Below are 24,868 nucleotides of genomic sequence, written 5' to 3'. Positions count from 1 at the left end.
TGATAGAGGAGTAGGATCAGGGTCATTGCTGTTAATCTCCTGAGCCATATAGAGGAGCCGACCTGCGGGCTGAGATTGGGGAGTCTCACTGCAAACCGGGCTCAAGGGTAGGACGCTGTCTGCCCGTGGCTGGTGATTTCTTCCAGGGTAAACCTCTGAAAGACTTGGACAGTTAATGCCGAATCTAAATCTCCATTGGTAAGGGTGCTTCATCGGAGAAGTTGATTGCAGAGTACCACCTGGCTACAGGACAGGCAAAAGGGGTTTTGCATATGTGCATAACCCAAGAAGGAAAGATTGTATGCTCTAGTGACTTTGTAAAATCAAGCCTGTGTTACTGTCATAGATGTCTGCTGAGGACTTTCATGACAATCGATGCTCAGAGTTCCAGTTGTTACTCTCATGAATAAATTTAAACAAACGATTGCAACTGGCAAGAACATACTACTGCTATAATTCGACATGTCTAGCACCTTATTTATTTTATTGCATTTGTATCCCACATTTTCCCACCTATTTGCGGGCTCAGTGTGGCTTACAATACATTGTAAATAATGGAAATACGATTTGTTACAAATCAGTTATGAATTACATTGTGAGAAGTTAAGCGAAGACAGAGTCAAGGTATCGTTAGGGAATAGGACAAGGAAAAGAACAATGGAACAATGGAAAGAGACAACGGGAAATTAATAGGGTAATAGAACCTTGGCAAAAGAACATTTGGAATAACATTTTCTGTGAGTGAAGGTTTAAGTGTGATAAAATTATGTGGTATGAGAGTTCAGAAAAGAATGTATTGGTGTATTTCTGTAACACTGAGTGTGGACTTCATGTGTATTGATCCTTACAGTAAATTTTATCAAAGAGAGGAGTCTTCAGTAGTTTGCGGAAGTTGGTTAGTTCGTGGATTGTTTTCAAGTTGCGTGGTAGTATATTCCAGAATTGCGTGCTTATGTAAGAAAAAGTTGATGCGTGCAGCGCCTTGTATTTTATGCCTTTGCACTTAGGGAAGTGGAGGTTAAGGAAAGTTCGAGATGATCTTTTAGCGTTCCTGGGTGGTAGGTCTATTAAGTCAGACATGTAGGCTGGGGCTTCCCCGTGAATAATTTTGTGGACTAATGTGCATACTTTAAAAGTAATGCGTTCCTTAAGTGGGAGCCAGTGTAGCTTCTCTCGTAAGGGTTTTGCACTTTCGTATTTTGGTTTTCCGAAGATGAGTCTGGCTGCTGTGTTCTGGGCTGTTTGAAGTCTCCTCAGTATTTGCTCTTTACAACCTGTGTATAGTGAATTGCAGTAATCCAGATGGCTGAGTACGAGGGATTGCACTAGGTTGCAGAAGACGGATCTTGGGAAGAATGGTCTTATTCTTTTCAGTTTCCACATGCAGTAGAACATCTTTTTGGTTGTGTTGTTTGCATAGGTTTTGAGTGTTAGATGGCGATCGATAGTGACTCCAAGGATTTTTAAAGTTTCTGAGATTGGAAGGTTTAGTTTTGGTGTGTTTAAGGTGGTAAATTCATTCGTGTTGTATTGGGAGGTGAGTATTAGGCATTGAGTTTTTTCCGCGTTTAGTTTCAATCGAAATGCATCTGCCCAGGTGTTCATGATGTGTAGACTTTGGTTGATTTCGTTGGATATTTCTTTGATATCTTGTTTGAAAGGGATGTATATTGTTACATCGTCGGCGTATATATATGGGTTGAGGTTATGATTTGATAGGAGTTTTGCCAATGGGATCATCATTATGTTGAAGATGGTTGGTGAGAGGGGTGATCCTTGCGGTACTCCACATTCAGGTGTCCATGAAGCGGACGTAGTTGAGTTTGAGGTGACTTGATATGAACGCAGGGTTAGGAACCCCTTGAACCAGTTTAGGACATTTCCTCCGATGCCGAAGTATTCAAGTATGTGCAATAGAATTCCGTGGTCAACCATATCAAAGGCACTTGACATATCGAATTGTAGGAGAAGTATATTGTTGCCGGTTGCGATCATTTGTTTGAATTTAGTCATTAGGGTAATTAGTACTGTTTCTGTGCTGTGGTTTGATCGGAATCCTGATTGGGCATCATGCAGTATTGAGAACTTGTTTAAATAGTTTGTAAGTTGTTTTGTTACCATCCCTTTGGTTATTTTGGTTATTAGTAGTATGGATGCTACTGGTCTGTAATTGGTTATTTCGCTTGCGCTTTTCTTTGTATCTTTGGGTATTGGGGTGAGTAAGATTTTTTCTTTTTCCTTTTGGAAGAGTCCGTTTTGTAGCATGAAGTTTACATGGTTCGTTAGGTCTATTACAAATTGTCGAGGGGCTGATTTCATGAGGTTGTTTGGGCATTTGTCTAGTTTGCAGTAGGATTTAGCAAATCGTTTAAGTGCTTCAGAGATGAGGTCTTCTGATAATAATTCGAATTCGGTCCAGGTTCTGTCTGCTGGGTAAATTCTTTCTTCTGGGTCTAGACAGTCTAGAAGTGTGGCGTATTCAATAGTGCTGGCGGGTATTTTAAGTTGTAGTTATATAATTTTCTCCTTAAAGTATTTCGCAAGGTTGTCGACATCTGGTATGTCTTTGCTGTTGTTTGTTGCTGGTGAGGTGTCTAGCAATTTATTCACAAGGTAGAAGAGTTTGTGTGTGTCTTTGTAGTTGGGTCCTATCATTGTTTTGTAATGTAGTCTTTTAGTCTGTTTTATGGTATATTTGTATTTCCTCCAAAGTAGTTTCCAGGCATTTAGTGTTTGTTCATCTTTCTTTTTGTTCCATGCGTGTTCTAATTTCCTGACTTGTGTTTTAAGTTTTTTCAGCTCTTCGGTGAACCATGGATTTGATTTTTTCCTATGTGATGTTCTGGTTTGGATTGGAGCGATTTTGTCTAATGTTGTTGTGCATATATCGTCCCATTCTTGGAGGAATTGGATGGTGTCAGCATTTGTTAACCATTCGCTCTGGTAGATCTGTTGCCAGAATGTTGTGGGGTCTATTTTTCCTCTCGTGGTGTATGTTGTTTCGTTCATGTTTGTTGATTGTGTTTGTGTGTGTTTTTCGCCAGTTGAGGGAGACATATGCTTTATGGTGGTCTGACCATAGTGTAGGTGTCCATCTTGTGTCAGTAAGTAGTATATTTGAGTCTGGGTCAAATTTGTGTGTAATGATGTCTAGTGTATGTCCTTTTGTGTGTGTTGGTTGCGTGTTAGGTGCGTGCAGATCCCAGAGTTTTAAAAATTCTTTGCAATCTTGTGTGCCTGTAGAGGTGTCGTCTTCAAGGTGTAGGTTGATGTCTCCTATGATGAGGATGTTTGAGGCAGAGACACATGTGTTCGAGATGAAGTCCATGAGTTGCATTTGGGAGTCTTGCCATTTTCCTGGTGGTCTGTAAAATAGGATTGCGTTGAGGTGTCCTAGTAGGTTTGGGTGAGCGATTCTTGTCGAGGCAGTTTCAAGTTGTGGAGAAGTGGATTCGCCCGTGGTTGTGATGGTGAATTCGGGTTTGTAAATTATGGCTATTCCGCCTCCTCTTTTTCCATTTCTTGTCCAGTGGGTGATTTTGTATTCTGGTGGACATGTCTCTAATATGGCGGGGTCTGTAGGGCTGTGGAACCAGGTTTCTATGATGAAAAGAAGGTCTAAATTATCTGTGGTAATCCAGTCTACTATATCTACTGAGTTGCTTACTGCTGATCTTGCGTTGATGTATCCTAGTTGGATTAAGCGGTGTGGTTCTGTGGGAGGGTTCGATGTGTTTATTTTTATTAGTTGTCTGTTCCTTCGGTGGTTGGATTTGTTATTGTTGTTGTTTTTCTCTGTTTGTTGGTGGTGTTCGTATGCGTGGATTTTTTCTTTTGGTTGGTTATTGAGTCTTTGGTCTGGTAAGTTGTTCATAGGTTGTGCGTGGAGTTGGTGTATTGTGGTTGGGTTGTTATGGATGTTCTTCAGGGTGGGCATTGTGTGTGTGTGTGAGTGCTGTACAATTTGTGGGTTATGGTGTTATTGTTGTCTGGGTTGTGGGTAGTGTTTGCGTGAGAGAGTAGGGTGATGCAGAAGATGGTTAGGAGTGTTTTACTGGTATTCATATCAGTGTTTAAGGCGCTGTAGCAAACAATCAGCAAGTTTATATTTAAAGCGAAGCAAAGCCTGCAGTTGCATTTAAGCTTGGCAACATTTCATGCTAATCATGCTTGGTTAATAATCAGAGCAAAGCAAAGCCTGTATTTACAATTAAAGCATGACAGTGAGCGTTATATGTTAATCCAATTATCTCACTATGCAAGGTGGCTCATTTGTCTGGAGGTCTAAGCAAGCAGAGTGAGATAATTACATCTAGGTTAAAGCTGTAGCGGTGCAAATTACAATTTTCTTTGTTTTACAATTGAACAAAGCTGTTCACTTGCCTTGTATTTAGAACAAGGCAAGGCAATTGCATTTAAATCATTACAGAAAATAGTATTATTTGGCTAAGCAGCTTATTTGCCTTCTGTGTATAATATTTAAGATATTTAAAGCATCTGCATTAAATCATTACAGAAAATGGTGCTATTTTGGCATAGCAGCTCTTCACCTTCTATTTAATGCTAGCAAAGCAAAGTATAAAGCTGTAAATCCTAGCTGACAGCGGTACATGCAGTTAAGGCAAAGCAAGCAGTTAATTTTAGTAGTTTTTTAGTAGTTTTTTGGCCTTCACCACGTGGTCCTGGATTCCCATGTGGTTCGTCTACGGTGAGAGGCAGTTGGTCTCCGTAGATGTCTCCGATCAGGCAAGCATCCGCTGTAGCATTCCCCAGCCGGTTCTACAGGATCTGCAGCGTGATCCTGCAGCGCTCGGCGTGCGAGGGGCAGGCGCACCTCACGCCGCCTCAGAAATCCGTGGGTGCCCCGGTCGGGGCGATCGTCCATGGCAGCGTTCTCCAGTTCACCCAGTCGCCAACAGTGTGCATCTACTGCGCGCAAGGGGCAGGCGCACCGCCGTGCCGCCTCAGGAATCTGCGCCACCGCCCTCCCTCGGGCCCGACACCCGGGTCACTCTTGGTCAGCCCAGACCCAATCAGACGGAACACTCTCCTGCGCTCGACAGGCCCACAACCTTTCCGCACCCCAGGCCTCCAAGGTAGGTTCTGGCCTTGGTTTCATGCATTTCTCCCGTCTCACTCCGTTCGCGGTCGTGGCCCAGCCTGCCGAGTCCAGCCAAGGTGGCGTCTCTCCCGGCTTGCCACAGCCTCGGTCTCCCGGCCTCAGTGTCCTCAGCGGACTCGGGATCCGCGAGGTTCGCTTTGGTCTGGGGAGCTCGTCACAGGGCTGCTGGTTCGTAGTGCCCTATGATGTCCCGGTGGGTCACTACTTTGGATTCCGGCTTCCTACCTTCGGTGGTCCCCACTTTGAAGGAGATATTCCACCTCCTCGTTAACAGCAGGGCCACTTGGATCGCGGTCTTTGGCCGATTTTGCTGATTCTCGGCGGAGCTCCCATTTCAGGAGTCTGTTCTGGTCGCCATCTTGCCAATGTGGTTCAATATGGTTGATCATGGAATACTATTACATATCCTCGAATATTTCGGAATCGGAGGAAATGTTCTCAATTGGTTCAAGGGTTTCCTAACCACACGATCATACCAAGTGACATCTAATTCAACTACATCAGCCACATGGATACCTGAATATGGAGTTCCACAAGGATCCCCCCTCTTACCTACTCTATTCAACTTAATGATGATACCCTTGGCGAAACTACTATCAAACCAAAACCTTAACCCATACATATACGCAGGCAACGTAACGATCTACATTCCATTTAAACAAGATTTAAAGGAAATTTCCAATGACATCAACCAAAGCCTACACATCATGCACACATGGGCAGACGCATTCAAGTTGAAACTCAATGCAGAAAAAAACCAATGCCTAATACTCACCTCGCAATACAACACGAATAAATTCACCACCATTGACACACCAAAACTGAATCTTCCAATTTCGGACACCCTAAAAATTCTTGGAGTTACCATTGATCGACACCTAACAATTGAGAGTCACGCGAAAAACATAACCAAGAAGATGTTCCACTCATGTGGAAACTAAAAAGAGTAAGACCTTTCTTCCCAAGAACCGTCTTCCGCAACCTGGTACAATCAATGGTACTCAGTCATCTAGATTACTGCAATGCACTCTACGCTGGCTGGAAAGAACAAATAATCTTCAGAGAGCTCAGAACACTGCAGCTAGACTCATATTCGGTAAAACAAAATACGAAAGTGCCAAACCCCTATGAGAAAAACTGCACTGGCTCCCACTCAAAGGACGTATCACGTTCAAAATTTGCACCCTAGTTCACAAAATTATTCACAGAGACACACCAGCCTACATGTCAGACCTGATAGACTTACCACCCAGGAATGCTAAAAAATCATCCCGTACATTCCTTAATCTATTGTAAAGGTCTTAAATACAAACTAACGCATGCATCAACCTTTTCCTACCTGAGCACACAATTCTGGAATGCACTGCCGCGAAACCTAAAAACGACCTATGAACAAGCCAACTTCCGAAGTCTACTGAAGACCCATCTCTTCAACAAGGCATACAACATTCATCAACAAATATGAATTCCCGTATGCATACCCAGAATTACCCCCACAATATCTGCTTGCCAAACTACTATCGTATTCTTTCATTATCATGTTACCCAAGATCTTCTGCTATTACTAAATATACATTCTCTCTATAACTGTTATATATTTCTTATATATCTCATACTATGTTTGATTGTTAAAATAATACCATGTTTTATCATCATCATGTTACCCAAAATCCTTCTGCTATTACTAAATGTATACTTTCTCATGTATTCTCATTATTCATGATGTATTGTAAGCCACATTGAGCCTGCAAAGAGGTGGGAAAATGTGGGATACAAATGCAACAAATAAATAAAATAAATAAAGTTCAGTTAATTTCTTGACTCTCCTAACTACTGTGTGGTTCCTGTGTGAGATACGGAGGTAGGGTTACCATATGTCCAGATTTACCCGGACATATTCTCTTTTTGATGACATGTCCGTGCAACCGGGCGGGTTTTGCCAATCTGCCTGTTTGTCCAGATTTCTGGACAAACGGGCAGGCTGGTGGGCGAGCTGTCCTATAGGACGGCCCGCCCGCCAGTTTGTCTAGAAATCTGGACAAATGAGCAGATTGCTAGCCTCCCCTCCCCTTACTTACTACTGCCCTGGTGGTCAAGTGCCCTCTTCCGCCTTCGGGGCAGGAAAGAGCCCCCTCTTTCCTGCCTGGAGCACTGCCCTGCATGCATCCTTCATATTCCTGATCTCGGCGCCGATTCAAAATGCCCGCCGAGAGTTGAAGTGACCTCGCGAGACTTCAACTCTCGGCAGCCATTTTGAATCGGCGCAGAGATCAGCAACATGAAGGATGCATGCAGGGCAGCGCTCCAGGCAGGAAAGAGGGGACTCTTTCCTGCCCCGAAGGCGGAAGAGGGCACTTGACCACCAGGGCAGTAGTAAGTAAGGGGAGGGGGGTGGCGGGGTGTGTGACAAGGGTGGAGCAAGGGTGTGGCAAGGGGCGGAGTGAGGGTGTGGCAGGGGCGGGTGTGTGGTGGGGGCGGGGCATGTGTCCTCCTTTTTGGGGGAGGAAAATATGGTAACCCTATCCGGAGGGAACCTGGAGTGAGTAGAATACACCCAGTCTCCCGAACCCGGCTAAGTGAGAGAAGCAGGTGACACCTTATTACCTGATTTTGTAATATCTAAAATATCAAAGGGGGGAATCTTAAGAAGTAACATCAGAAAATCTCTTCAGGGAAAGTGGTAAAGAAAAACACAGTACCAGAATGTACTAAAGCCCTGGATAAGCACAGAGGCTCCGTAGTTACGAAGAAACGAGCCAGACATGAGCCAGTGTCCTTGGCACTGTTTCAGAAGTAAATTGGGTGGAATAGATGGACCTAGTGGTTCTTTGTTTCTATGATCCTGATGGACTTCACATACTCATTCCACCTCCCCTACAGACATGTGCCTTCTGATCCCCTCTTCCACCCCCATAATTTGTAGCAGACAGATAGACATACCTGTATAACACAGGTTCCAAGATACCAAACATCTCCTTGTCTGCCACTGACATTCCTGCAAACATGTAATAGAAAATGTGGAAATTTCGCTCTCCATGATCCTGGTGTGACACACGGGACTTCTCGAGCAGATATTCATTGATCTTAGCACCTTTCACTGCAAGAGAAAAATAAGCCAAAATGAGGACCAGAGAAGTCCACCAGGGACACACTGCACAGGCCTAGGATCAAAACTATCCCACAGAGTGAGACAATACACACCCTCACTGAAGAGAAATGAACCAGGATGAGAATACGAGGTACCCAACCAGGGACACACAGCACACACGCCCACCCCCTCGTCACAAGATCACAAATATATAGCAAAAAGACCGAAAAATGTCCTATCATTTTGGGTACCAAACTGATCAGAGGGAAACAGCAACACAACTAATCATGGAGCAGTAATAGTGTGTAGGGCCACAAACTGAACAAGAAGCAGGAATTCAAAGCAAGCAATTTATCCACCCAATACGGCCCATTTTTCGGCAAATGCCTGTGACAGTCAGGGGTCTTCATATTTAAAAATACAATTACAAAACAAAAAAAATTCAAATAAACAATATTTAACAAAATTACTTTCTATACACATACAAACACAGATACTGAAGTTGAGTCTTCCTTTGAAAATCAACACCCACAACAACAAAATATAAAAAGTACTGTAAAATAAATATATAAAATAATATGAGTGATTAATTTAAACATGAGAACCTCAATTTATAGTATACTATCAAATATTCAATAGATCATCTCCACAACCCCAATATGGTCCGTTGCTGCTTGGCATCCCTCAGCTCTCCTACATTGAACTTTGGCCCCACCTACATCTGTGACATCATCTCCCAATCTTTCAACTTATCAACTAGCAGATTTATTTCACACAAATGTTCTCATACTTAAAAAAAACCCACCCCCACTCTTCCCTCAAAGTCAGTTACTAGCCCCAGTTCCACTAATCCCCCATCCTCCTACCCCATGCTCGGCGTTTGCGAATGGTTCCATCATTCACTGTTGTAGATAAGATTCTACCAACTATGAAAATAAGAACAGCCACACTGGGTCAGACCAATGGTCCATCTAGCCCAGTATCCTGCTTCCAACAGTGGACAGAAATCCAAACAGTAACAAGATTCCATGTTACCAATCCCGGGGCAAGCAGTGGCTTTCCCATGTCCATCTCAATAACAGATTTTGGACTTTTCCCTTCAGGAACTTGTCTAAACCTTTATTAAACCCAGATATGCTAACCTCTGTTACCACATCCTCCGGCAGCCAAGTTCCAGAGCTTAACTATTCTTTACATGGAAATGCTTTTAAAACAAATAGGAAATATTTTAATATTTATATATAATAATATACATATTTAATAATATATATTTATATATAATAATATTTTAATATTTTCACTGCTGCTTTTTAGCTCCCATTCCTTCCCTCACCCGTAACTGTCTTGTCTGTCTGTATTTAGATTGTAAGCTCTTTTGAGCAGGGACTGTCTCTTTGTATCAGGTGTTCAGCGCTGCGTGCATCGATACACAAATGCTAATAATAATTTCATTGTGTCCCCTGGTATTACTATTTTTTGAAACATTGAAAAACTGATTCACTTCTACCTGTTCTACACCAATCAGGATTTTATTGACCTCTATCATATCTCCCCTTAGCCGTCTCTTTTCCAAGCTGAAGAGCCCTAACCTCTTTAGCCTTTCCTCATATAGGAGGCGTTCTATCCCCTTTATCATTTTAATCCCCTGTTCGTTGGATGCCATTCCCTCTAAATGGTTTAATCTCCCTCATCATGGCCTGACCGCCTTGCTTTTTCTCATAATCCAAAGTAGCCTCCTCCAATCTGGTCTTTTTCCCATTGCATGGAAATCAGCTATCACTCACCCAATCCTCAAAAATAATACAGCTGACCCATCTGTCCCCTATGATTGTTGTCCAGTCTCAAATCTCTTACTTCTAAAATTCTGGAAAAGATAGTATTCTGACAACTCCTTCAACTTCTAGACCATTCAAACATTCTCCACCCCTACCAATCGGGTTTCCACCCAGGATACAGCACCAAAACAGTTTTAACATCACTAGTAAGTGATCTTCACCAAGCTCTTGATCTTGGGAAATTAGCACTCAGGTCTCTGCGGACTATTCTACTTGCCTGCTTACCCATCAGGCTAGTGTGGACTGTCTTCAAATGGTTTACATCTTTTCTTGTAGATAGATCCTACGTTGTTTCATTTACCAACACACAAGCTACCTCTCATTTCCTTACATGTGGAGTTCCCCAGGGTTCAATTTTGGCACCTCTCCTATTCAATCTTAGCCCACTCACCATTCTTTTTCAGGAACTAGGATTAAAAGCATATTACTACACTGATGACATTCTATTAATCCACTACACCGAAGTCCTTTACTCAAACATTTCTTTTCTTCCATCCAGTTTGGACAAAATATTTTCTTGGCTTCTCCAAAATAGACTTGTCCTCAACTCAAAGATCACTGCCTGTTGGATTATAGGTGACAAGACCACTCTTTTGCTTCTCCATCATTGCAAGGCTCCCCTTTGGAATTAGTCAGTTTAGATAATTGGGGATAATTCTTGACAATGAATTATCAATCGGCCTGCAAGTTGCAGGCCTTGCTACATCTTGTTTTGTCACCCTGAGAAAATTTAATGCTACTCCTTTTTTCTTGACAAAAGCTCCCAAATGACCCTTCTCTATGCAACACTCCTATCTCGTTTAGACCACTGAAACACTGACTCGACACACATTTGTAGACTGCAAACCATACAGAACACAGCCTTACGCCTCTCCGCTCGTGCCAAGAAATTCAACCACATCACTCCTCTCTTCATTTAACATCACTGGCTTCCTATCAACTCTTGCATTCAGCATAAAGTTCCCACTCTGATCCATAAAATTCTTTCTTCTGGGATTCCCCTTTAGTGGTTAGTGCAGTGGACTTTGATCCTGGGGAACTGAGTTCAATTCCCACTGCAGCTCCTTGTGACTCTGGGCAAATCACTTAACCCTCCATTGCCCCTGGTACAAAATAAGTACCTGAATATATGTAAACCACTTTGAATGTAGATGCAAAAACCACAGAAAGGCAGTATATCAAGTCCCAGTTCCCTTTCCCTCCCTTTCTTCAGCAGTAACCCAATACGTGCGTATCTTCATTGAATGCCCCGACCTGCCCATGGAAACCGAGGATGCCCATCTAAAAAAATGACCAAATCCAAGGCATTTGTTCAAGGGAGGAGCCAGCATTCGTAGTGCACTGGTCCCCCTCACATGCCAGGACACTAACCGGGCACCCTAGGGGGCACTGCAGTGGACTTCACAAATTGCTCCCAAGTCCATAGCTCCCTTTCCTTGTGTGCTGAGCCCCCCAAAACCAACTCCCCACAACTGTACACCACTGACATAGCCCTTATGGATGAAGGGGGGCACCTACATGTGGGTACAGTGGGTTTTGGGGGGGGGGGGGTTTGGAGGGCTCAACATTTACCACCACAAGTGTAAAAGGTAGGGAGGGATGGGCCTGGGTCCACCTGCCTGAAGTGCACTGCACCCACTAAAAACTGCTCCAGGGACCTGCATACTGCTGTGATGGAGCTAGGTATGACATTTGAGGCTGGCATAGAGGCTGGGAAAAAATGTTTTTAAATGTTTTTTGGGAGGGTGGGAGAGGGTTGGTGACCACTGGGGGAGTAAGGGGAGGTCATCCCCGATTCCCTCCGGTGGTCACCTGGTCAGTTCGGGCACCTTTTCGAGGCTTGGTCATGAAAAGTAAAGTCGGCCAAATGCTCATCAGGGACGCCCTTCTTTTTTCCATTATCGGCCGACGAAGCCCCCATCCCGCCTTCGGTACACTGCTGACACGCCCCCGTGAACTTTGGTCATCCCCACGACGGAAAGCAGTTGGGGATGCCCAAAATCGGCTTTTGATTATGCCGATTTGGGCGACTGAGAGAAAGACGCCCATCTCCCGATATGTGTCAAAAGATGGGCACCCTTCTCTTTCAATTATGCCCCTGAAAGTGAGTCATTACTGAATTAAATTCCACATGCAACTCCGAGTGCCGTATTCTGAATGTGGGGGACAGAACAGAGTAAGGATCAAAGACTTCTGATATTTCTGGTTTAGGCATGAGGTTCATTATTGTCATGGCACAAAAATAACCCATTGCCCCAAAAGAATTGATACTGAAGAGTGTATTTACATCACAGAATAAGATCTAGGCCTTTAATCAGCTGGCAATTCCTGCCCTTTTACACAGCTTTGGAACCACAGACCAGCCTATTAAAGATATCAAAAAACTGGATGGACAAATAAAGTGCTTCCATGCCCGTGAGGTCATTTACAAGAATGCAGTCAGAGCCCAAGAAAACGTATCAGAAAGATACATCAGTATTTCCCATCAGATTTGGAGCCACAGACTTGATTACAAGGAACTTCCTAGTAAACCTGGATAAGTTGCCTATACATGTTATATAGTATGAACATATCTAAAGAAATTTCAAATAGGTGTTGGTCTTGTAACAACCATGTAGGCACATTAGACCATTTAATTTACCATTGCCATATACTGGATGAGTATTGGTCTCATATAGAGGAAACTATTTCTCAAATTCTAGATTTTAAGATCTCATTAACATACAAAATCATAATCACGGGAGAATTTGGTTTAGACACGATACTACAACCACACATAGCCAAATTACTTCGTATATTGATTCAAGTTGCTTTAAAACTGATATGTCAAAACTGGAAGGACTTTATGAAGTTATCTTATGATATGTGGTGGAATACAGTATGTCTATACGCTAAATATGAAAAAGCTGCTGCTGAGAAATGCGGTTCCCTTGTAGCATTAAATAAAACCTGGTCTCCCATACTCAATTACTCATCCAATCAACATTAATTATTATAATTCAAGCATCTATAAATGGGTACTAATTACAAATATAAGAATAATTTCTTTTCTTCACCTCTAACATTTAATAATATGTTTACTCCTATAGTTATAATTACCTGTAATGTAACAGCATCAGGGATTCTAGAGATGATGTAAACACTGTCCATAATTTTTCTATAAGTCAGTGGACATGTTCTAACTTGTTAAACTGTTATTAAGTCAATGGTACTTAATTTCCTTTTTTATTGTTATATCCAAATTAATAAAAATGATTGAACAAAAAAAAAAAAAAAAAGTATGAACTCCAGAAAGAGGCTTCCTATGGCAACCGTCAAGCAGTACATTTTACAGCCTGAGATATACTCCACATACCTTAGATTAGGAGTAAGGTACATTATTGTCATTTAGAGACATTGCTCCCCCCTCTCCCAAGAGAAAAATGAGCCAAAGTGAGGAACAGAGGTACCCAAACAGGGACACTGGGCACCCACTACAGAACGATGATCAAATGTGCACGCACCCCACCCCACCCCACCCCTCACTGCAAGGCAGAAATGAGCCAGAGTAAGGTTAAGAAAGACCCAACTGGGAACACACTGTGCACCCACCGTGAATTGACAACCACAACTATCATACAGGGTAATACGCTGCATGCCCACCCTCCTACTGCAAGGTAGAAATGAGCCACAGTGAGGTTAACAAAGACCCAACCGGGAACACACTGTACATCCACCGTGAACGACGACATCTATCGTACATGGTAATACACTGCGCGCACACAAACAATGCAAGGCAGAAATGAGCCAGAGTGAAGTTAAAATGGACCCAACTGGGAACAAACTGTACACCCATCATTAATGATGACGACATCTATCGTACATGGTAATACACTACACACCCACCCCCTCACTGTAAGACCCTGCAGTACTAAACTGGAAATGATTACACCTTTCGTTGCTAGCCCAGATGTGTTGATGGCACAATACTTTACCATTGGCTTAGTCACTAGAAAATCTACAGGCACGGTTTCATTGCGCTGACAGTGACAAAATTCTGAAGGAAAAGGAAGCTGGGAGATTCCCAATCCCACCAATACAGAAAGCTCAGTGCAATTGCATTCACCTGTGCTGTCGCTGAATCGCAGCTGGATATATTTCCCAAATCGGCTGCTGTTGTCATTTATGACTGTCTGAGCATTGCCAAAGGCTTCCAGCAAAGGGTTAACCTGGAAAAGAAAAGATAAATTACACGGATGGATATCCGACATCAGGTAATAGCTGTGTCTGCAGAGCATTTGTACCTCCTGAGAAAAGCAAAATTTCCTGCAGCTGAAATGTCCATCTGGATTTGAGCTTCCCAAGAAGAATTTCAGTTATCAAAACAGCTTCACCACAGGAATGTTTTCAGAAGTTTTCATACTCACAAGTCACCCAATCAGTTTCTTAGTTTATTGGTTAAGAACTTCTGTTTTAACTCTGGTATAACCACAACCAGCAGTAGATTTCTTATATTACTGTGTAGCTTAATGGAAGATTTTCATTCCATCCTAACAATTTTTATAGTTCTTAATTTTTATATCAATTTTTTTTATCTACAAATTATTTTGTTAGGAAATGAGATTTAAAAGAGGGAAAATGCCTCTGTATGTCAGCGGTCTGAATATTGTTGTGTCGACAGATATGCTGAACAACCACTTCACTGGCAAAAAAACTTCTATTTTATATCTCTCTTCCTCTTTCTTTAAAATCGGTAAATATAGCATAGATAATGAAATCAGCTGCTTGAAACTTCAACATCTATATCGCAAAGGGTCTAAAAATATCAACTTATCTTTGAGTAATCTTCTCTTAACGGTTTCACCCATTAATTTCATTGGGCTTCGTCAGGGAAATCCATATATTGTTGTTGATACTCAATTTGACTTTTCCGAACTTCTCTTTCTTCGTACTTCTAATGCTATACTTCTTTTATTTTTCTCAATCAGCAGTATTCAGACCACTGACATACAGAGGCATTTCCCTCTTAATAAAATAAAAATAAAAAAAATTATAGCTAAAAAAATTTGATATAAAAATTAAAAATAAGAACTATAAAAATTATTAGTTTGGAATGAAAATCTTCCGTTAACCTACACTATAAGAACAACACTACTGGTTGTGATTAGTTTTCAAATTTGAGTGGTTCAGTTCTTGATATTTTTGAAAAGTTAAGTCTGGTATAAAACATTCTACATCTATAGAGAGGGATGAAGCATCATCCAGAGCAGAATAAAGCTTCTTCAGTAGGTCTGTCTTTGCTTGTTACTCACCTTGAAACTGAGTGATTTGGCAAGAGATAAGACTGATAAATAAATACAATTAAATTAGCAAAACAAAACATAAACGCAATGGGCTGGATGAGACATACCCAGGGGTACAGAAGGAACCACAAGAATTTCAGCCAGCTCCATTATCTGACCTTTTCAATGTTTCTCTAGAGTCGGGAGTGGTCCTGGAGGACTGGAGAAGACCAGATGTGATCCCTCTCCACAAAAGCAGAAGATAGGAGGAAGTTGGGAACTACAGGCCAGTTAGCCTGATTTCTATAGTGAATAAATTAATGGAATCACCACTATAAGACTATAAAAATTGCTATACTGGGTCATACCAAAGGTCCAGATCGTCCAGTATCCTGTTTCTAACAAGTCCCTTTGTCAGGCATTCCTGAGGGTATGAACTCAGCTGACCCTGGAAGGGCCCTTCCCTGGACACAGCACTCCAAAAATATGCTTAAAACCGCTTTATTCCATCAGCAAGGCCAAGACATTTCCTCTTCCAGACACAGTCCTTGGTTACAGCACATATCACCCCTTGTTCCTCCCCCCCCCCCCCCCCCCTGGCCACAGTTTAAATCACTCACTGCCTCCCCAGCATGGCCAGGTTCCTGGACACAGTTCAAGTCACTACCTGTTTCTCCAGCCGGGTCTGACTTCTGGCCACAGCTGAAATCATTCACTGCTTTACAGCATGGCACCTCTCTCCCCCTTGAGTGGAACAGCTGCTTAACTTTTCCTCCAAGCTTTCCCCAGCCTTGAAGAAGATTTGTTATGAAGCCTTTCAACTTCTTCCCTTGTACCTGAGCTAGAGCAGCAATCTCCATGGGCTTGGATCTCCTCTCCGACCTCTTTCTCCACCTCCCATTCCATGGGCTCCTCTCCTTTTATGGTCCCCAGCTGGTCCTCTCCCTCCTGATTATTCTTCCTCAGCCAATCCCCCTCCTCTCCCTCGGGATCCTGGGACTTGTAGTTCCCTTGCTGCTCCCTTTGCTTGCCCCCAGAGCTTTGCAGGGGGTCTTGGGAACTACAGCTCTCCTCCCTTCTTCAGCTCTTGGGAAACTTATGCCTCCGTGAGGGCATGGCTTCCCAGCCCCTAGGATCCTGGGACTTGTAGTTGGAATCCTGGGTATGAAACCTACCCATCTTGCTCCTCTCCCAGATCCCTTCTTCCCTGACCCTCAGGGATTCCTCACACCTTTCAGGATCCCAAAATATATCAAGATTCCATGATACCAACCCCAGAGATGAGCAGTGGCTGTCCCAGGTCTATCTAAATAACAGTTTATGGACTTCCTCCAGGAATTTATCCAAACCTTTTTTAAACCCAGATATACTCTTACCACATGCTTCGGAGGAGATAAAATATAGGAAGTTGGGTGACTATATAAGAAAACATATTGCTTTGTGCTGTATGGTTCTAGGTTTTGTGGCTTAATAAACATGATTGAAACATAAGTGAAGCACAAAAGCATTCCAATGAGAGTCTCACACGAAGAAGGTGCGGTGGGTGAAAGACAGGGAGAGCCGAGTTAAGCGAGAGAAATCAAGAAGAGATGGATGGTTGAAAAGATGGTGACAAATGTTATGGTTTATAGTGGGATAGAAAGCCCAGATCTTTGTTAAGTTCTTTCTGTTGGGTGTCAAAATATTCGATCATTTCAACTTCAAAGGTCTTGCGTTCCTGGATTGTATTTCAGTTTCATTTTAGTATTCTCACCATAAGATCACTGATGCAGTCCCACAGAGATCACATCTTGGTTGGTATCGAAATGTTTAATATGATGTCTACTTAGATTAAATCTCATCTTTAGCATCTGGCTTGTTTCTCCAATATAACACTCTTCTTCATACTTATTGCACTACATGATATATTTCACATTTGAAGATGAGCATGTGAAGGATCCCCTTATGCTGAATGTTTTTCCCATGTGAGTGACTGAGATCCTGTGAAATATGTTGGCACAGTTTAAGCTTGCTATATTGAACGGATGTGTGCCATTCTTTTTGAGCCGATCCATACCAAAAACAGGCAACAGGGAAGACACACTGGAGGTGTGAACAGGAAGGGAGCTCTAGTGAAACCTGAGGAATAGTCTAGAACAAGGGTGTCAAATATATGGCCCACAGGATGTTTCACGCTCACAATGGCTTTGTACCCAATCCTCTGTTCCTGTCCCAGTCCCCTTCTCCTTCCCCAATCTTACCTCCTTCAGGAGCGTCAAGCAGTTTCAAGCAGGGATGGAAAACAAGCATGAGGATGTTATAATGTCGTTATATCGCTCCATGGTGCGACCGCACCTGGAGTATTGTGTTCAGTTCTGGTCGCCTCATCTCAAAAAAGATATAAAGGAATTGGAGAAGGTGCAGAGAAGGACAACAAAAATGATAAAAGGGATGGGACGACTACCTTATGAGGAGAGGTTAAGAAGGCTAGGACTCTGGAATTCATTGCCGGAGAACGTGGTACGGGCGGTTAGCTTGACGGAGTTTAAAAAGGGGTTAGATAGATTCCTAAAGGACAAGTCCATAGACCGCTATTAAATGGACTGGAAAAATTCCTCATTTTTAGGTATAACTTGTCTGGAATGTTTTTACGTTTGGGGAGCGTGCCAGGTGCCCTTGACCTGGATTGGCCACTGTCGGTGACAGGATGCTGGGCTAGATGGACCTTTGGTCTTTCCCAGTATGGCACTACTTATGTACTTATGACTCTTTAGCCTGGAGAAAAGGTGGCTGAGGGGTGATATGATAGAGGTCTACAAAATAATGAGTGGGGTAGAGCGGACAGATGTGAAGCGTTTGTTTAAGCTTTCTAACAATAATAGAACTAGGGGACACAAGATGAAATTAGAATGTGGTAGGTTTGAAACAAATTGGAGAAAGTTTTTCTTTACTCAGTGCGTGGTTAGACTCTGGAACTCATTGCCGGAGAAGGTAGTGACGGCAGCTGACCTTACTGAGTTTAAAGGGGGTCTGGACAGATTCCTGAAGGAAAAGTCCATTGATCGTTATTAAATTTTGGGATTTTGCCAGGTTCTTGGGGCCTGGATTGGCCGCTGTCGGAGTTCTAGGCTTGATGGACCTTTGGTCTTTTCCCAGCGTGGCAGTGCTTATGTACTTATCTTCCCATCAGCTCCTTCACCATCAATCCCCATTCCACCCAGCATTTTAACATATTTATAAATGATCTGGAAATGGGAAAAACAAGGAAGGTGATTAAATCTGCAAGAGAACTTTATGAGACTGGGCATCCACATGGCAGAAGACATTTAATGTGAGCAAGTTCAGAGAGATGCATGTAGGAAAGAGGAACCCAAACTATAGCTACGTGATACAAGGTACCACATTAGGAAAAGGATATCGCTGATGATACTTTGAAACCCTCTGCTAAGTGTGCAGCAATGGCTAACAAAGTAAATACAATATTAGGAATTATTAGGAAAGGAATGGAAAACAAAAATGAGGACATTATAATGTCTTTGTATCGCTCTGTGGTACGACCGCAGCTTGAATACTCTGTGCAAATTCTAGTCAACGGATCTGAAAAAAAAAAAACATATAGAAGAATTAGAAAACGTAAAGAGACGGTCAATGAAAATGATAAAGGGGCTGGGACGACTTCCCTATGAGGAAAGGCTGAAGTGGTTAGGGGTCTTCAGCTTGGAAATGTGACAGCTGAGGGGGGATAAGATAGAGGTCTATAAAATAATGAGTGGAATGGGTAGACGTGAATCGCTTTGTTTACTCTTTCCAAAAATACTAGGAGGCATGCAATGAAGCTACAAAGTAGTAAATTTAAAATGAATCAGAGAAAATATTTCTTGACTCAACATGTAATTAAAACTCTAAAATTTGTTGTCATTCAGAGAATATGCTAAAAGCAGTTAGCTTAGAAAGGTTTAAAAAAGGTTTGCTCAAGCCATTATTAAGATGGACGGGAAAATCTACTGCTTATCCTGGGATAAGTAGTATAATATTTCTTTTCTTTTTTGGGGGGGGGGGGGGGGGGAGGGAGTGATCTTGCCAGGTAAGTGTGACCTGGATTGACCACTGTTGGAAACAGGATACTGGCCTTGATAGACCTTTAGTCTATCTCAATATGGCAATGCTTATGTTCTTACTTCAAAAAGAATTTCCCAGGACACAATAAATCGAGGGCTGGGGGAAGATGAACTTATAGGTTTTTGAATTTTTGATAACTTGTTAATGTGAAAAGAGGGAACCCTCATTGTATAAATTTGAGCCATCTAGGGCACTACAATCTCATTAATGTACATAAGTACATAGATGTTGCCATACTGGGACAGACCAAAGGTCCATCAAGCCCAGCATCCTGTTTCCAAACAGTGGCCAATCCAGGTTACAAGTACCTGGCAAGATCCCAAGTCAGTACAATACATTTTATGCTGTTTATTCTAGAAATAAGCAGTGGATTTTCCCCAAGTCCATCTTAATAATGGCTTATGAACTCTTCCTTTAGGAAGTTATCTAAACCTTTTTTAAACCCTGCTAAACTAACTGCTTTTACCACATTCTCTGGCAATGATTTCCAAGTGTAATTACACATTGAGTGAAGAAATATTTTTTCAGATTTGTTTTAAATTTACTACTTTGTAGCTTCATTGTGTGCCCCCTAGTCCTGGTGGCAGACCCAGAGCAAGATAGAAAAAAGTGCGGGTGGGAAACGCCCACCAGTTACTCACTGGGGGAGGGGGTGTTCCCTATTATGTCCTAATTTAAATCTCCTAGATATATGGAGGGTGTTGCATCCTGGGGAGGCAGGGTTTACCCACATCTCCCATGCACATTTGGCGGAGTCTCGATTGGATTATTTATTGCTCTCTGACCATACTTTTAATGCTGTTCAATCAGTGGAAATTCTCTCAAGAGGTATCTCTGATCATGCTATGGTCTGTCTGGGACTTCATCTAAGTAGAAAAGAACATAGCCCATTATGGAAAATGCCCCTATATTTGGATGATAATGTCAATTTTGCACCAAAGGACTCAAATACAAATCTACTTATGCATCCAGCTTTTCCTACTTAAGCGCACAACTATGGAACACACTGCCAAAAGTAGTAAAAACTACGCTCGACCAACTAAATTTCCGAAAAGCACTAAAAACAAACCTGTTCAGAAAGGCTTACCCCACTGACCCAACATAAAAAAACCTGATTACCTGCGACATAACGTAACCAAAGACCGTAATAGACATATCCTAACTCTTCCTCCTCCTCTCTAAAGTTTCCCCAATGTATTCACCATACATGAACCTTAGTCTACCACAATATCACCTTGTATTTGTTCATACCGGAACTGGCTAATGCCGTTACGGACCTATGTAAGCCACAATGAGCCTGCAAAAAGGTGGGAAAATGTGGGATACAAATGTAACAAAAAAATAAATTTAAAAAATGGGAGATATATTGCTCCGATAACTAATCCCATAGAGCCACAACAGGCATGTTGTGGGAGGCCACCAAAGTGGTATTTCTAGGATGGGCGGGACACACTGCTTGTTCTTTTGACCGCTGTCGGTAACAGGGTGCTGGGCTCGATGGACCCTTGGTCTGTCCCAGCATGGCGATGCTTATGTACTTATGGTAATACAAAGGGGAGATATCATACCTTGCTTATCGCTCAAAGACATTAAATAAGAAAATTCTTCCGTTGACGGCACAATTAAGACATGCTCATAGGGAATTGGCTCAAAATCTCACTAGGGAACTAGAGAGCAATATCTTCAATTATAAAATGCATTAAATAGCCTCATTCATCAGACAACATTGCATACATTACAATTCAGCCGCCACCGTTTTTTCCGGTATGGGAATCGGATGGGCACTTGTGGGTGTGATTGTGGTCCTAATCGTCACTTCTGGGACTCTATATGGCTACAATTATGTCAACTGTTTATGTAAAGGTGTCCTAATTGCCAAACAATGTATTCTGATCCAATGAATTAAAGATCAACCCCCAACACTTATGCAATAGAGGAATCGGATGCATGAACTCCTGCTCATGGAGCACCACACAGTGGATACAAAGGGCCCTAGAGCGAAGAAACACTTTCTAAAAATATGGCACATATACTTGACAACCATGTCGATGACAGTCCGTTCCACCTTTTTGAATACATTAGAGGTGTAACTATGTACTGCTACCATATTCCAAGCTTCTTTTGGATTGTAAGGGTGTATAATGAATATTGAGAGGGGGGGGTGGGATGAGTGTTCAGTTGGGTGAATATATCTAAACCTTATGTTGTAGTCACACAATGGTTTATATTGAAGTAGATTTGTCTATATGTTTGCACGTGTAAGTTGTATCTTTTGTGATTTCAATAAAAATATATTTAACATAAAAAAGGTTTGGATGGCTTCCTAAAAGAAAAGTCCTTAAGCCATTATTAAAATTGACTTGGGGAAAATCCACTGCTTATTTCTGGGATAAGCAGCATAAAATGTATTGTACTGTTCTGGGATCTTGCCAGGTACTTGTGACCTGGATTGGCCACTGTTGGAAACAGGATGCTGGCCTTGATGGACCTTCAGTCTGTCCCAGTATGACAATACTTATGCACTTAAGAAACAATGCAACAAGGCAGTGGCCATGGCCAGAAGGATGCTAGGCTGCATAGAGAGGGGTATAACCAGCAGAAGAAAGAAGGTACTGAATGCCCCTCTACAAGTCATTAGTCAGGCCCCACTTGGGAGTATTATGTTCAGTTTTGGAGGCCATATCTTGCTAAGGATGTAAAAAGATGACGCGGTGTAAACATAACCTACAAAAATGGTATGGGATTTGCGTTACAAGACGTATGAGGAGAGACTTGCTGACCTGACCATGTATACCCTGGAGGAAAGGAGAAACGGGGGTGATATGATACAGACATTCAAATATTTGAAAGGTATTAATCCACAAGCAAATCTTTTCTGGAGATGGGAAGGCGACAGAACTAGAGGACATGAATTGAGGTTGAAGGGGGGAAGGAGTAATGTCAGGAAGCATTTTTTCATAGAAAGGATGGTAGATACTTGGAATGCCCTCCTGAAGGAAGTGGGATAAACACAAAGGAATCATGTTTAGAAGGAATGGATCCACAGAAGCTTAGCAGTGATTAGGTGGCAACCAATAATTGGGAACCAAAACCAGTGCTGGGCAGACTTTTATAATCTGTGCCCTGAAAATGGCAAGGGCAAATCAAGGTCAGTTATAGATAGGAAGTATTACATACCTTGTGTAATAAGTTTATCTTGTTGGGCAGACTGGATGGACCGTCCAGGTCTTTATCTACCATCTACAATATGTTGTACAAAATATTCAAAAAAGATTTAGCAGAATTGGAAAAGGTATAAAGAAAGGCAGCAAAACTGGTTAAGGTAATGGAAAGGCTGAAGAAGTTAGGGATCTTCAGCTTTGAGAAAAGGTGCTTGAGAGGAGATAAGATTGAGGTCTATAAAATTGGAGTGAAACGGATAAGTGCAAGTCCATTGTTTGCTCTTTCAAAAAGACTAGGGGGGGGGGGCATACAATGAAGTTACTATGTGACCTGGTTTGGCCACTGTTGGAAACAGGATACTGGACTAGATGGACCATTGGTCTGACCCAGGATGGCTACTCTTATGTTCTTATATATTTAGAACAATCAGAGAAACTATTTTTCCACTCAAGACATATGAAAGATCAACTCGTTCCCAGAGAATGCAGTAAAAGCAGTTAATATAGCTGGTTTTATAAAAGGTTTGCACAAATTCCTGGAGATGAAATCCACAAACCATTATCAAGGTCGATCTGGGAAAAGCTACTGCTTATCCTGGGAAGTAAGTCGCTTGGAGTCTTGCTACTTTTTGGGATCCTGCCAGGTACTTTTGAGTTGTGGAGTAGCTTCTAATGGTTACTGCAGTAGTCTGAGAACCTGGGGAACTGAGTTAAATTAACCCTCCACTGCCCCAGAGACAAATTAGTACCTGTATATAATATGTAAACCACTGATTGTGACCACAGAAAGGCGGTATATCAAGCCCCATTTCCCCCTTGTGACCTGAATTGGTCTCTATTGAAAACAGGATACTGTGCTAGATGGACCTTTCATCTGGGTAATGATAGTTTTAAATATGAATCTAATCTAAAGATTTTGAGGGTCTTTTTACCTAGACCTAAAATCTTTTTTATGGCTAAAAAATGTTACAGAAAATCAAGAGCTATCTTGATCCATCTGGTTTTCAGTTAATAGTGCAAAGTTTATTACTGTCCCAATTAAATTATTGTAACATCATATAGCTGGAGATTTAAAAAAATGCACATAACTCAAAATACAGAGAGACAAAGTGGGGTTCGCACTCTCCACAGCAATCGAACACAACAGAAATAGGGTGGAGAGGGCCCAATGTCAAGAGATCAGTCACCACACACAAGGGTAAGATGCTCCAAAAAACTTTAATTGGGACCCCTCAAAAAAACTTTAATCGGGACCCAATTAAAGTTTTTTGAAGCATCTTACCCTTGTGTGTGGTGACTGATCTCTTGACATTGGGCCCTCTCCACCCTATTTCTGTTGCATAACTCAAAATACAGCATACCATTTAATATACTCCACACAGAGATATAAGAGAATCAGACCATTGTTCACAGACCTTCATCGATTGCCCAGTGAAGCCCAAATTCACTTTAAATTGTGTATGATGGTGTTCAAAACCATTTATACAGTGGGGGAAATAAGTATTTGATCCCTTGCTGATTTTGTAAGTTTGCCCACTGACAAAGACATGAGCAGCCCATAATTGAAGGGTAGGTTATTGGTAACAGTGAGAGATAGCACATCACAAATTAAATCCGGAAAATCACATTGTGGAAAGTATATGAATTTATTTGCATTCTGCAGAGGGAAATAAGTATTTAATCCCTCTGGCAAACAAGACCTAATACTTGGTGGCAAAACCCTTGTTGGCAAGCACAGCGGTCAGACGTCTTCTGTAGTTGATGATGAGGTTTGCACACATGTCAGGAGGAATTTTGGTCCACTCCTCTTTGCAGATCATCTCTAAATCATTAAGAGTTCTGGGCTGTCGCTTGGCAACTCGCATCTTCAGCTCCCTCCATAAGTTTTCAATGGGATTAAGGTCTGGTGACTGGCTAGGCCACTCCATGACCCTAATGTGCTTCTTCCTGAGCCACTCCTTTGTTGCCTTGGCTGTATGTTTTGGGTCATTGTCGTGCTGGAAGACCCAGCCACGACCCATTTTTAAGGCCCTGGCGGAGGGAAGGAGGTTGTCACTCAGAATTGTACGGTACATGGCCCCATCCATTCTCCCATTGATGCGGTGAAGTAGTCCTGTGCCCTTAGCAGAGAAACACCCCCCAAAACATAACATTTCCACCTCCATGCTTGACAGTGGGGACGGTGTTCTTTGGGTCATAGACAGCATTTCTCTTCCTCCAAACACGGCGAGTTGAGTTCATGCCAAAGAGCTCAATTTTTGTCTCATCTGACCACAGCACCTTCTCCCAATCACTCTCGGCAT

At 42.2% G+C, this 24,868-nt stretch overlaps 1 protein-coding gene across 1 annotated transcript in view; it reads right to left on the bottom strand.

Annotated features, from left to right (window-relative positions):
- LOC115462771 (myosin-IIIa-like) overlaps positions 1 to 24,868 on the bottom strand; it is a 207,468-nt gene that overhangs the window by 128,933 nt on the left and 53,667 nt on the right. The window contains exons 5-6 of the mRNA XM_030192758.1: positions 14,151 to 14,253; positions 8,063 to 8,219 (exon numbers count right to left, since the gene is read on the bottom strand). Of these exons, the coding sequence (XP_030048618.1) occupies positions 8,063 to 8,219; positions 14,151 to 14,253 (260 nt within the window). The remainder of the gene's footprint in view (positions 1 to 8,062; positions 8,220 to 14,150; positions 14,254 to 24,868) is intronic.

This window comes from Microcaecilia unicolor, chromosome 2, assembly GCF_901765095.1.
Source record: "Microcaecilia unicolor chromosome 2, aMicUni1.1, whole genome shotgun sequence".
Classification (NCBI taxonomy): domain Eukaryota; kingdom Metazoa; phylum Chordata; class Amphibia; order Gymnophiona; family Siphonopidae; genus Microcaecilia; species Microcaecilia unicolor.
The sequence above is the reverse complement of the archived record's forward strand: the minus strand, read 5'-3'. Positions and strand labels throughout refer to the sequence as shown.